We start from the raw sequence: 12,636 nt of genomic DNA on the forward strand, positions 1-12,636 counted from the left end.
ACTCTGACCTTGAAAAGACCCGGGTTGTATTTCTCAGGAAAAATAGAACCTTTTGTTTTTGGGTTGTTGAAGTCGGTTTTTGTAGAGTTAAATGAAACAAAGAAAGGTTTATATATTTTCATAGATATATTTATTTTCAATTCAATATCAGTGTTGACTATCAATAGGAATGCGGTGTACACAGTTATTATATTAAAATATATTTCCAAAGCTATCGTCCATTTTACAGCGGGAAGTGATATGTAGATTGTATATAGAGTGGTCGCTTATTGGGAACATGTTAATATTTATATTATATGAACAATTATACATAGGTCATCTGATCAATAAATACAGTATTCTGGTTGTTAAGTTCGATTTAATAATGTCGAAGGAAAATTCAATTTTCTAATCTGAGTTCGAATGTGATAAACAAGAGACAAATAAAAATAATTTCAACATCTACTATCTTATCTATAAATGTTCGATAGTCTCACTAAAACTCGAGAACGGCTAGACCAATTTGGCAAATTTTGGTCTTGAACTATTTGTGGAAGTCCAAGGGAGGTGTAAAAGGTTAAATGTTGGAGGCAGTACGAAGTTTGCTGGGCAGCTAGCCATTCATAAATACTTGAATTAAAGTGTTTTTTGTTGTTCTAAATATTTTTACCATAGAATCGTATACAGTTATATCTACATTTAGATATCTTTATACAATCTAATAACGATGATACGAGTAACATTTGATACAAGTCGTATTTGTAACATTTTAACTCTCAACTCTATACTAACACGATAAAGCTGAAGAGTTTCTAGGCGTTTACATGAAAATGAAAGTCACATAAAAAAGTCTAATCCTACCCAACTCTAGTAATGGATACCTATGCCCGGAGCTACAGACTGCTTAGCGGTTACCGGGGCTCCGGCTCGAAAAGTAGGAGTAGGAACGGGGTGGTCTTTAGTCAGTAAGAGTCTAACACACCTTCACGCCTCGCCCAAGGCGGGAGAAGTCATTGGATGATTCCCCCTTAAAAAAAGTCAAACTTATATCATGAATTCCCGACTCAAATCAATCCACGTATTTAATAAATCAGCCTTTCGAATACAGAGACTTTAAACTTCTCTACCCCTCACCCCCAAAGTAATGAATATGCCCGAAATACAGATCTAAGACATTTACATATTTACATCTTTCCTAAGACAAAATAAACATAAAGAAGTTACGAAACAACCCTCTCAATTCTTAAAAAAAACACAAACATCAACCGTTTCTACGACAAACTGCCTACCCCTTAGATCTGTCAAGCGCATTTTCTTCTTCTACACATAAAATAACATGGCAAACGAAAAATGTACGCATTAATCACCTGTACCATACATTTAACAGAAAAACACAAAAAACATCACTTTCTTTTACACCAAAAAATACTACTCAAGTAAAACTTGGCAACGGTAGCAGGTTCGAATGAACAAAAACACGCTGTGTCGTAATTACTTGAGAAAAACATAAACACGTGTTTGTTGGCTAAGTAAAGGCTGTCCTCACGTTCCCTCTAATTCCAAGAGCTAAAATATCACGTGCTAACTAGGGCCAATCTAGACCGAGCAATTAGACTAATGTGACCTAAAAGACTTTTAGTACTCTTTTTGTTGAAAACCTAAATTAATTTCCAACTCCAAGCCGAAATAGAAAATGTATTTTAATTTTTTTTCACAGTCTGTTCAACTAAGATGGATTAGGTATTTCGAAATGGAGAGCATTTTCATAAATTTGAAACCTCTGTGTGTAATAGGATTAATTAGTTTTTGAAACAATCTTATAATTTTAAAACAGTTGTAATGTTTTGATCACTGTTTTATACTTTGTTTAAATTAATAAATATATATATTTGTTGGGTTATAAAAAGGACACTATGTATATATGTTTAAAAATAAGCGACCACCCTGTATACAGAAACAATAATAATTATATACTATTATTTATTATCAAGAGAAAAATTATTTTAATAATTGGCACCGAGACAATAAATATCTAAATTATTATAAATATCTAGAATAATAATTTTATTATTCTCATTTATATATAATTTTTTATCTTATATATACGAATTATATACGAATTGGCGAAAACAATACGACGAGACGATCACATAATCACAGGAGATTTTTCAATTCCAAAAATTTCGAACAAGCGAATTTTTTATACATTTTTTTTTAAATAACTTTAAATGAAATACTCAAAATCAGTCGTGCGCGCGAAGATACATAACTTTTTCTCAGTTTTCTATTGTTTATAGAACTTTCAACCATCATTTGTACTATGTAAAATGAAATCTACTTTAACAAGAGAATGAATGCCTACTTGATTACCTCTGAGGACAAGCGATATTATGAAAACGGTGACTATTATAATTGATTACATTAAACATTGAAATTACACTGTCGATTTAAGCTCAAAATTGTAAACATGAATATATTGTATCTAGGTATTAAAATATACTTTCTAGGCCAATAAGATTCATTAAAAATCTGTAGCCTTAGTACGAGTTAGATTTACGTTTGACGAAATTGAAACGAGACCGCGTTCGGCGCTCTGATTGGTCGACTCAAATGAACCAACCAATCAGAGTACCGAACCCGGTCGTTAAACGTAAAACGAACTCGTACTAAGTCCTCTGTACACACTGAGAATATCAAAGAGAACAACAATATACACAACAATCGTTTTCTGTATAGTTTCACTACAACGAGTAAATATGAGTACGTCCATCTTCGTAAATAAATTATTCTAGAAGATTTCCCTAAATAAAATCAGTTCTTAAACAATAGAGAACTTGAAAATAAAACCCTAACGAATGTTGCACAATATCTATTAAACATACAAGAAATATCTATTTACAATAGTCTGAGTATCAAGAATATTTTCTTCAATAGATTTGCCTCTGACATAAAGCTGGTTACATTACAACCCTTACTTTAAAAGGTACTTGGATACTACGATTAATTTGTGATCTACTTTACTGTGATGTAGAAGTAACACGCTGTTTACTTGTGAAGCGGTTCACGCAGGACTCGGCACTTAATTACAGGAACTTTCAGCTTAGGCGTAACTTTGCGCGTGCTCGAGAGGTAAGTTCGTCAGCTTGTTCCCCTTGTCCACCCAGTTCTTTAGCCTCCCTCGCAGCTCCTCCAAGCTCTTGGACTTGGCCTTGTTTATCCTCTTGTACTTCACATCCTTCGGCTTGGTCACGTTCCGGTGGTTGGACATCACTCGGTTGTACGTCACCACGTGGTTGGACTTCGGCTCAGGCTCCTCGTCGCTCTCAGCGTTCGAGGTGCCCTCGTCATCAGACTCGTTGGCCGGAGTCATCCTTTTTGGCACATAGCTGTACGACCACACCTCCTTACCATTCTTCGGTTTTAGCTCCTTGTCATTATCTATGCTCTTCACCTCAGCTGTAAGGACTACGCTCCTCATTCGAAAGTTATCCCGCCTTTGAGCGAGGAGACTCGTCTCTTTGTATTTCTCTTCGTCGGTTTTGTTGGCATCGTTCAGTTCCTTCTCTGTACTGTTCTGAGCACTCAGACCTTTAGTAGAATCTCCATCGGCTTCTTCCTCGACGCTGTATACTGTTTCCAGAATCTCTGGTCGTCGAAGGAAGCCATTCGATCGCCGTACTACATTGTACTTGAGGTTGGGGTCTATGGCATCCGATATTGACCGGACAATGGTGACGCTGTCAGGGTTCGTCGACCTGAACCTTGGCACATGAGGAGTGTTCCCGCTATCGAAGTCAACGTCTTCCATGATCACAGCGGAGTCGGAGTCATTGAGTGAGTCGAAGTCTCCTGTGAGGTGTGTATCTTGCAGCATGTCTCTGAAGTCTGGAATATTTTGAGACTCGATACCGTTATCTAAAAGCTTGGCTTGCAGAGATTCGATAACTTTCTGTTGCTTCATGATGATAGTCTCACGTAACGCGAGCATGTTGGAGATCTCCTTCTGCTTCCGAACGAGGCGAGATTCAAAGAGAAGAAGTTGGCTAGAGAGAGATTTGAGTTGTTCCGCCTTTTCTTTCTGCAGGCGTGTGACTAGTTCCTCTTGAGTTCGGTGCGCGCGGCGCCATGTCAGGAGCTGGTGAGCTTGAGCGCGATACTTCATGCGAAGATCTCTGTAACAGCAGAAAACAAATTACGGTCACGATAAGCTCGTTATTTTTCGATTACTCTCAGAGAAAGAAATAAATCACTTCCATTCTACAAACTAGTATAGCATCTTAGTCTCAGACAATTCTATCTATCAAGCTGTCAGTCGGTATCCGTTATCTCCCCAATCCCTACTTTATTACGACACCTATACCCCGGGGTGTGGAGTTTATTCTTGTCGCGTGTTGCCCAACAATTGGACCGTATCGATAGATAATATTGTTTCCTAAGTTATTTTCGCAGGAAACTTATACACTAGTTGGGAGTAATACTCGTATCGTAGTTATATGAGTTGGTGGAAATATTTCGAACAATTCTCGTTGGTATTTCTTCTCACGTTATTTATAGTTTGAACTTGAATCCCATTCTGACTGGAGATTGATTTATTTCATATTACGTTTTCTGTGTTCAACTTTTATAAATGTGTTTTCGTGGTGACTAGAAAATTACATATTCGTTTCTATAGAGATGTATTGGTCCTTTCAATACTGGTAAATGAAACATTTTCGTGGATGAATAAAACATATTAGGATTTACTGTTGCGTCTTGTTTGCGTCAGATCCTTTATTATTGTAAAAAGTCTATACTTAAAGAACAGTAGATTGATTTTCGTTTTTTTTATGTTAAATGGGCCGACGTTTGGCCGCTATCTCGCCTGATGGTAAGTGATGATGCGGCCTACGAAGCACGTCTGCCCATAAGCAACCTATTCACTCGGGCTTTGAAGAATGTACTTTAGTGATCAGTTACCTGATACTCCTGCGCGCCTCCTCCAAGGTGTGCGCCTCCAGAGGGTCGGTGAGGGATGCCGCAAGCGATACGTCAGGCTCCGTTGGGCTGTTCAGAGCCGACTCACTCCGGCTGTGGACAAAAATCAGTCATTAGTTACAACGTACTAAGTCGTAATGTAGTAGTGATACAAAATGGCGTCTCAGGGGTGTGTCCACTATCCATGAGTGAACATTGTGTGAAGCAGACCATTGAAAAGTAGTTCTCTCTTTCTTTCTTTGTTTTGGAGTTTTGACGGTCATATCATAGAATGGTAAGGCAATCCCAATAGATCCTGAGGTTTCAAAAAATTACTGAACAAAAATTTTCATTAAGAAAACTTTCTATTTCTTCTGTTGATAATTATGAAATACTTTTTAACCGACTTTAAAAAAGGAGGTTCTTAGTTGACTTGTATGTATGTACGTATATATGTTTGTACGCCATCTATCCTGTATTATCCCGCGTTGCACTAAACCGATTCTGATGTGGTTTTCAGTATAATATTTATCAGACTAAAGATAATGTTTTTAAAAAAAGTTTTTAACATTAGTTAAAGTTTATAACAAAAACAAATTGCCTGTACCCTCTCATTTTTATTCGCTACAGTTTCTACTGAACACAGTAACTAACTCGAAAAGATTACTCGCCAGATATTGACAACAAAGTGTAACGAGATTTGACCCGTATCGTATAAGATTACAAAGTTCAACATTGTTTGGAAATAACTTAATCTGGATCCAATATGGACGGTTATTAGTGATACAATGTTACGGTTCATCTGTAGTTTCACTCTTGCTTGAAAGTCAATGTTACGGTTGAAGAGCTGAAGTTTTTTAAACCGTTTTTAATAAATAAATAGGTACAGAAACTCACTAGCCTCCTACTACTTCTACCAGTCAAATATTTTTATAATAATTATCGTGACACATAATAAATTAAGTAAAAATCACGGTTTACTCATAAGTCAAAGTCAAAGTCAGTCACTACTAGTTTCGAGTCACAGAGGGATTCTTCATTATGAGCAGCGTGCGCAGACGCGGCGCCTTCGCGCAGACTACTAAGACCAGTTGGCTGCGTAGTAGTAGTACAGTGAGTTTTAGTTAACACTAGCTAAATTGTAATGAATAAGCAAAGAAAGAAAAAGAAGTTAAGATTTCGCCGAGAAGATCTTATTTATTGGTAAAATCATCATCACTGAAGCAATATAAAATCTTTTTTCTGACTATTTTTCAACCAAGTTGATCAACAAAGTCTTCCACTGAAATGACAAACAACTCAATTAATATAAGTTTAAATAACGTAGGAGTCAAAATCTACAGTCGAATGAAAAGTTTTATTAGTTCGTTAAAAGGTCACATGAAACCGTCAAAGGCTTCATTTATCTGCATAAACTAAAGCGATTAATGTGTAGAAACTAATATTACTTTTCTCCTAACTATCAAATAACCTTTTTGTACCCAATTGAGCACTTAGTACAAGATTGAAACGAAAGCGCGTTCGGCGCCCTGATTGGTTGGTTCATTCGCACCGCCCAATCAGTATTCTTAGTATGAGTTTGCTTTACGTTTAAAGTAATCGAAACGATAGCGCGTTTGGCGCTCTGGTGATTTATTCAATCGGGCAGTGCCGGCGTAAGGGCCACTGATACCCCGGGCGAAAATATTGTGGCGCCCACTTGAGGGAAGCAATATCAAGTGTTAGTTTTTTGCGAATTCATCGGTAATCGGCGAAACGATTGCCCTGGGCCATCTGGTGATTTAACGCCGGCACTGCAAGCGGGCCAATTAGAGCGTCGTCAAGGGTAGGTATTAGCCGCCGATCGCACTCTCGTTTCGTTTTCGTTCAACGTAAAGCAAATTCGTACTAATGGTACAGAACACAGAACAAATTAGCATTTTCACTCTCCAATTACGTACCCTCGTCAATAAAAGTAAAACAAACATTAAAAGTTGTGCAAAAGCGAGAACTTCTCACTTAGCGTACATTACTGGTTAAGTTTGTAACAAACAGCTCTGTTTAACATGATTCCCTAACAAAAGGGGAATTGGAAATAAATTAGCTTTTACTGTAATTAGTTGGGGTTTTAATTGAGAAACTAGTGAGTTTGTGAATATCTTATTGCCGTACCTATAAACCTTCTCCGTGTGAGAAGAGGCCTTTGGTCAGCAGTGGCCACTTATAGGCTGTTGATGATGTACCTGTATGAGGCCCAGAGGTTTAAGACACCCGCTCCTTATGCATGAGTATGCGGGTTTGAAATCTACCAACACCAATTACCTATCTATAAATTTTTAAACTTCTATATTATTTTCTAAGAATATTTAGACACCCCTGATAAACAGTGAAGAAAAACATTGTGAGGAAACCTGGGCTTATAATTTTTAATTTAAAGTTTGAAATCGCCAACCCGCATTGAGCAAGCGTGGTGATTCGGCAGTCGCACTTGCAACCATTCGACCAACGAGGCAGAACGTTATTTGTACAACGTTTAATAAATTAGATTAGATTAGATTTAGATTTCAGCCATGATCGTCCCAATGCAGGGCAAAGGCGCACGTTTAATAAATAAAAAAATATATTTATTTAACTTTTTCACGCATATTTGGGAGTTAAAAAACACGCAATCACATAATACTACAACCTCAGATCGACTTACTCCAATCGTTCAATAATGTAATTTCTTTTAATGCATTTTCAATTTTAACACTTCGTTAATAGAGTCCACAATCCATTACAGACATTTAACAGATTGGTATAGGTTGAAGTGCTGTCGTTTCTACCACAAAATATCGAGTACTTCGTTTAATTGGCTTTGTTTAACACAAAATGGCGGCGATTCGTGTAAAATATCATTTTACAGTTTGTTTTCAGTGTGCAGTAACATCATACAGCTGTTACGTGATATTTATTTATTTGATACTGTAAATGAATATTTATATTTATGTATAAAGCAATGTGGCGTGTTGGGATGTCGTATTTTTCTTTTTGGTTTTGGTTTTTGGACATACTTTTGCGATCGTTTTCTAATTATACACTGTCTTTCATGAAAGTTATGTCTAGGCTATCACGCGAAGAAAGGTTTAAAAAAGGTGATCTGCAATTCTCAATATTTTTAAGCGAAACGTTGCCCCCCCACTAGGATTTTCTCCTGTGTCTATTATCTACCTCTGTTCCAAATTTCATCCCGATCCCTTCAGCCGTTTTGACGTGATTGGGTAACAAACATACTGACATGCACACAAACACACAAGCTCATAATATTTCGCATTTATAGTATAAGTAATATACAACTCTACTATCAAATACATAGTTAACAAAATTGCAGATCACCTATTTTAAACCAGTTTTCGCATGATAGGTAACCGTATATTCGTAGTGCATGTTACAAAATGACAAGAGCAAATATTCGATGGACAAACATGAAACTGAAAAATCCTTTGAAAACTGTTTCAGAGTGAAAAACACGTAGTGTACACGGCCACATATCGAGATATAAAAACCAGTATATCATGACCTCGCTTCGTATGATCTTCCCACACAGTTAAGGCTCAAGTTATACTGGTTCTTCATAGCTAATACCAGTATATCATGGTCCCACTTTGTTTGATCTTCCCGCACATTCAAAGCTCAGTTTATACTGGTTCTACATAGCTGTATAACCAGTTTATCATGATCTCGATTTCTACGGTCTTTCCTCACATACAACGGTCAGGTTATGCTGGTATTTGTACCCATGTGTATCAATACACGGTGTTTACAATGCAAGAGTGAAAATACTGAGGTTTTCATTGCATTGCCACTGCAAAGAGGTTTTATTTTATTCAGTAAATTGTTTGTTTGTATTGTACCTTTTTATTAATTGGTTGGATTTGCATGTGCTGGTTTAAAATGGATATGAATGCTTTTTAGAGATTTCTGAATTAGTTTTTCGTCTAATACCAAAGAGAGATGTTTGAACAGGCCCGCATCGTGCGCATCGCACGCACCGCACGCAACGGACTTAGTTTATCTTGTATAGAAACTCATATTACTGCGTCTACTGATCCGCATCGTACGGGCCGCATCAGCAGCAATGCCTATATTAGATGCGTACAGATGACGTCATACGAAATGCGTACGATGCGTAAGATGCGTACTGATGACGTCATATGGAATGAGTACGATCCGTAAGATGCGTACATCAGACGTCATACGGAATGCGTACGATGCGGGCCTGTGGACGCTAACTTTTAAGGTTCGTAGCTGAGATTTTGTGCTCAGAGGTTGAACCGAAATAACAAACGTTCACAAAAAAAATGGTCGATTTTTTTTTATAACTTGTACAGTGTTTAGTACTGTAAACTCCCTTATTAAGTGTATTAAGCATAATATAACCAACTTACGTTTATCATTTCCCAAAGACAACAGACGTAATCAAACGCAAACTGAAGGATCTAATAAGCTTTCCTTAAACGAAAATAATCAAGAGCGAAAAAATTACGAATTTTTTTCCTTAAAACAGGTTCATTAGCTACTCACAATTCCAGATGAGTGCCTACTAATCCGATAACACGCATTTATCATTATTTCTAAGTCCTCATAAATCTCTGGATTTCTTTGTAAAAGTACCTATAATTTTGTAAAAATGCCTGCCTATTTGGGAATTGTAAACATTAACCGATCAGCCGTGAAACGTGATCGTATACGAATCGATTTACGAAAAATGTAAGGAAATATATAGGAGATAAGGATTTTTTTTTGTGTTTGTTTATGTTTACTGTATAGTGTTTTACGTATTGTTTGTTTAAATGTTTCTAGTAGAATCACTTGCTGTTAGTTAAAAGACGATTACGCGGTAAATGTTTCTAATATAATAGTTAGTTAAAAGAAAATTGCAGGTCTGCGGACGGCGAGCAAGGATAGCTCGCTGCCCGACCAAAACCAGACCTGTGCGTACGGCGCGTCTATTTCCGCGCGCGCCTCTTAACAGCCAGACCACAGATGGGCCCCAGTAGGGCTGATGCCCAATCCGGAGCTGCATACAACGTAACGGGTTATCGGTCCTCCAGTTCAAAGCCGGCCGGGGTAGTTTTAGTCAGTAAGAGTCTGACACTCCCTCCCACCTCAACGAATATCCCAGCTTGGGAGAAGTCAATGGATGATATTCGCCCCTCAAAAAAAAAGTGTCATCTATTTTAGCTTAGCCTCTCTTCAAAAGGAGAAGTTGGTGAAATCGGCCACTAGTACAATCGACATATTTGAGTCTGGCCATTAAGTTGATATAATTATGCTATACGCTATAACATACGCACATAACATAATTAATGAGTAATAAACTGCATCATAACACCCAAACGACTGCATGTGATGCATGCACGCACACACGTAGCCATTAAATGTTATTGGGTAATTGGTTTTGATTGACGTATGTATGTATGTATGTATATGTTCAATAATGTTCAAATTCGCACTGCAGTGATTATTACGTACCTATGTAATAGGGTTCCTTAAAACACAGTTCTTTTAAATGGGGAAAATCATCCAATGGCTTCACCCGCCTTGGGCGAGGCGAGAGGGAGTGTCAGACTCTTACTGACTAAAAACCACCCTTACTTCTACTCCTGCTTTTCGAGCTGGAGTCTTGGTAAACATGCTAGACAGTCCAAAGCTCGGGATTTAAACCGTAGTTAAGTTATATGTCGAAACATTATGTTTCCGTACTTGTAGGATATATGCAATAACTCTATTGCTACACTGTCCGTCAATGTCCGTCTGTATCTTTATCTCGTGTTACATGATATATTTCTATAGCCATTTCAAACACAAATAGCAGAATTTAAATAATAAATTGTAATGTTTCACATAGGTGCCTAATAATCAATGCGTGTTACAAGTGCATCTTAGTAATATTATAAAAATGCGAATGTTTGTGAGTTTTCATGTATGTTTGTTATTCAATCACGTCAAAACGGCTGAATGGATTAGAATACAAATTGGAACAAGAGTAGATTATGGTCGGGCGAAGCCGCTGGCATAAGCTAGTAGATACATAAATAAAGTATGTTTTACGATTTTTCAATTACAGTAATTACAGCGTGTATGAAATCGATTGCACAATCTTTGATTTATTTAATGTACCTACTAATGTTACGATTACGTTCTATGAAATCAGGATTTAGATACGGTAGAAAAGTTCATTTTTGTGAAACAGGTTTCATTGTTGGTATTCTAAACAAAATCGACCCATTATCTTAAAAAAATCAGCCTATATATATCTTACTTATAATATTATATCTATCATATATATGATATTATAAGTACAAAATTGTAGATAGGTCTATAAGCGCGGAAGTGGCACATTAAATTGTGGACAATTGGCAACGTTTTTGTAGTATGGGACATCTAATGTTTGTAACGCCTCACGCTTCCCGTAAAGTGTCACGCATTATGTTAACCCTTTTGCAGTTAGAGGGAATATTTTTCCCACCAATAAAAACCAATAAAAATGGAACAAAATTTCTATTTGCAATTTTATTTTTCGACCTGAAACCAAATCTTTCTATCTCATCTAGATCCTTATAACCGTTAAAGGGTTAAAGGGAAATCGACTTATGACATCTCTTTGTATTTACTTCACGACTCGTACCTTATAAGTTTAAATAGTATGTTATTTTATTTCATATCATTTTGAAACCAACAATCGTACAACATAGCATTTTAAAATAAATTATGCAAACTGCAACTGAGGTTAAAAGCTGTTACAATCAATACTGTCGGTAAATATTCTATGAATTTCATATGTAGTTACATTATGTTGAAGTAGGTACATACATAATACATACACAGATATAATAAGTATAAAGTAGGGATATGTTTGTGTATGTAAATCAATCTGAAATGTTATGCATAATTGATATTAGTTTCAGTTTGATTGTTATTCATGCAAATTAATAACTACGAATGCATGTAATATCAAATATGTAATGTCGACGAGTTGATTTTCAGAGGTATCAAATCTTTAGTTTTACGAACTTAAATATTGGTTTTTATCATAGTATTTTAGCGTCACCATTATCATCTGAGGCTAGATCTCAGGATATTAATTAATTTAATTAGTATGTTTTTCGGCTTACTTAAGTAACTATTTCTACATAATATACTATAAGATATACATATAAGAAATAACTACTATTATAAACTTACACTAAGTCCTAGATTAAGTAAATGTAATTTACGATAAGTTAGTGACAGCCTTCAAATTTGCAACGCCTGAAAAAGGCCGTTAAGCTGTTCAAAATATTTAAATTAAGACCTGTGTAATACATACATGCAAATAAAGATTTTGAGTTTGAGTTCGAGTTATTTGACGAAGAACTTGACAAGTTTCAAGCCATGGCAATCTCATAGTCATGAGCAGCATACCGCGACATACGACGGGACAGTCGCGCTGGTAATCTCACCAATTCAAGTATAATTTAAATTATAACTTTCGTGAGACATACTAAATTAATTATTATGTTATCGGCTTACTCACTTAACTGTTTGCTCATAAATATGAGCCTCTAGCATGGCTTGAAACTAGTCGAGTTCCTCGTCAAACAGTTACAGTGACTAAGCCGATAACATAATAATGTATGTATTTGTAAACAAAACACATTAGTTATCTTTGTGGGGCTGGTCTAATGTGGTTAATGTAAATTT

At 36.4% G+C, this 12,636-nt stretch overlaps 1 protein-coding gene across 3 annotated transcripts in view; it reads right to left on the reverse strand.

Moving 5' to 3' along the window:
- Window positions 1-651: 651 nt before the first annotated feature.
- Window positions 652-12,636, reverse strand: part of LOC118262279 (uncharacterized) — a 174,919-nt gene continuing 162,934 nt past the window's right edge. For all 3 annotated transcript variants that reach the window (XM_050697420.1, XM_035574332.2, XM_050697419.1), the window contains 2 exons: window positions 4,936-5,046; window positions 652-4,151 (listed from right to left, as the gene is read on the reverse strand). In XM_050697420.1, the coding sequence (XP_050553377.1) occupies window positions 3,080-4,141 (1,062 nt within the window). In that variant the 5' untranslated portion in view covers window positions 4,142-4,151; window positions 4,936-5,046 and the 3' untranslated portion in view covers window positions 652-3,079. The remainder of the gene's footprint in view (window positions 4,152-4,935; window positions 5,047-12,636) is intronic.

Source organism: Spodoptera frugiperda, chromosome 12, assembly GCF_023101765.2.
Source record: "Spodoptera frugiperda isolate SF20-4 chromosome 12, AGI-APGP_CSIRO_Sfru_2.0, whole genome shotgun sequence".
Taxonomy (NCBI): Eukaryota; Metazoa; Arthropoda; class Insecta; order Lepidoptera; family Noctuidae; genus Spodoptera; species Spodoptera frugiperda.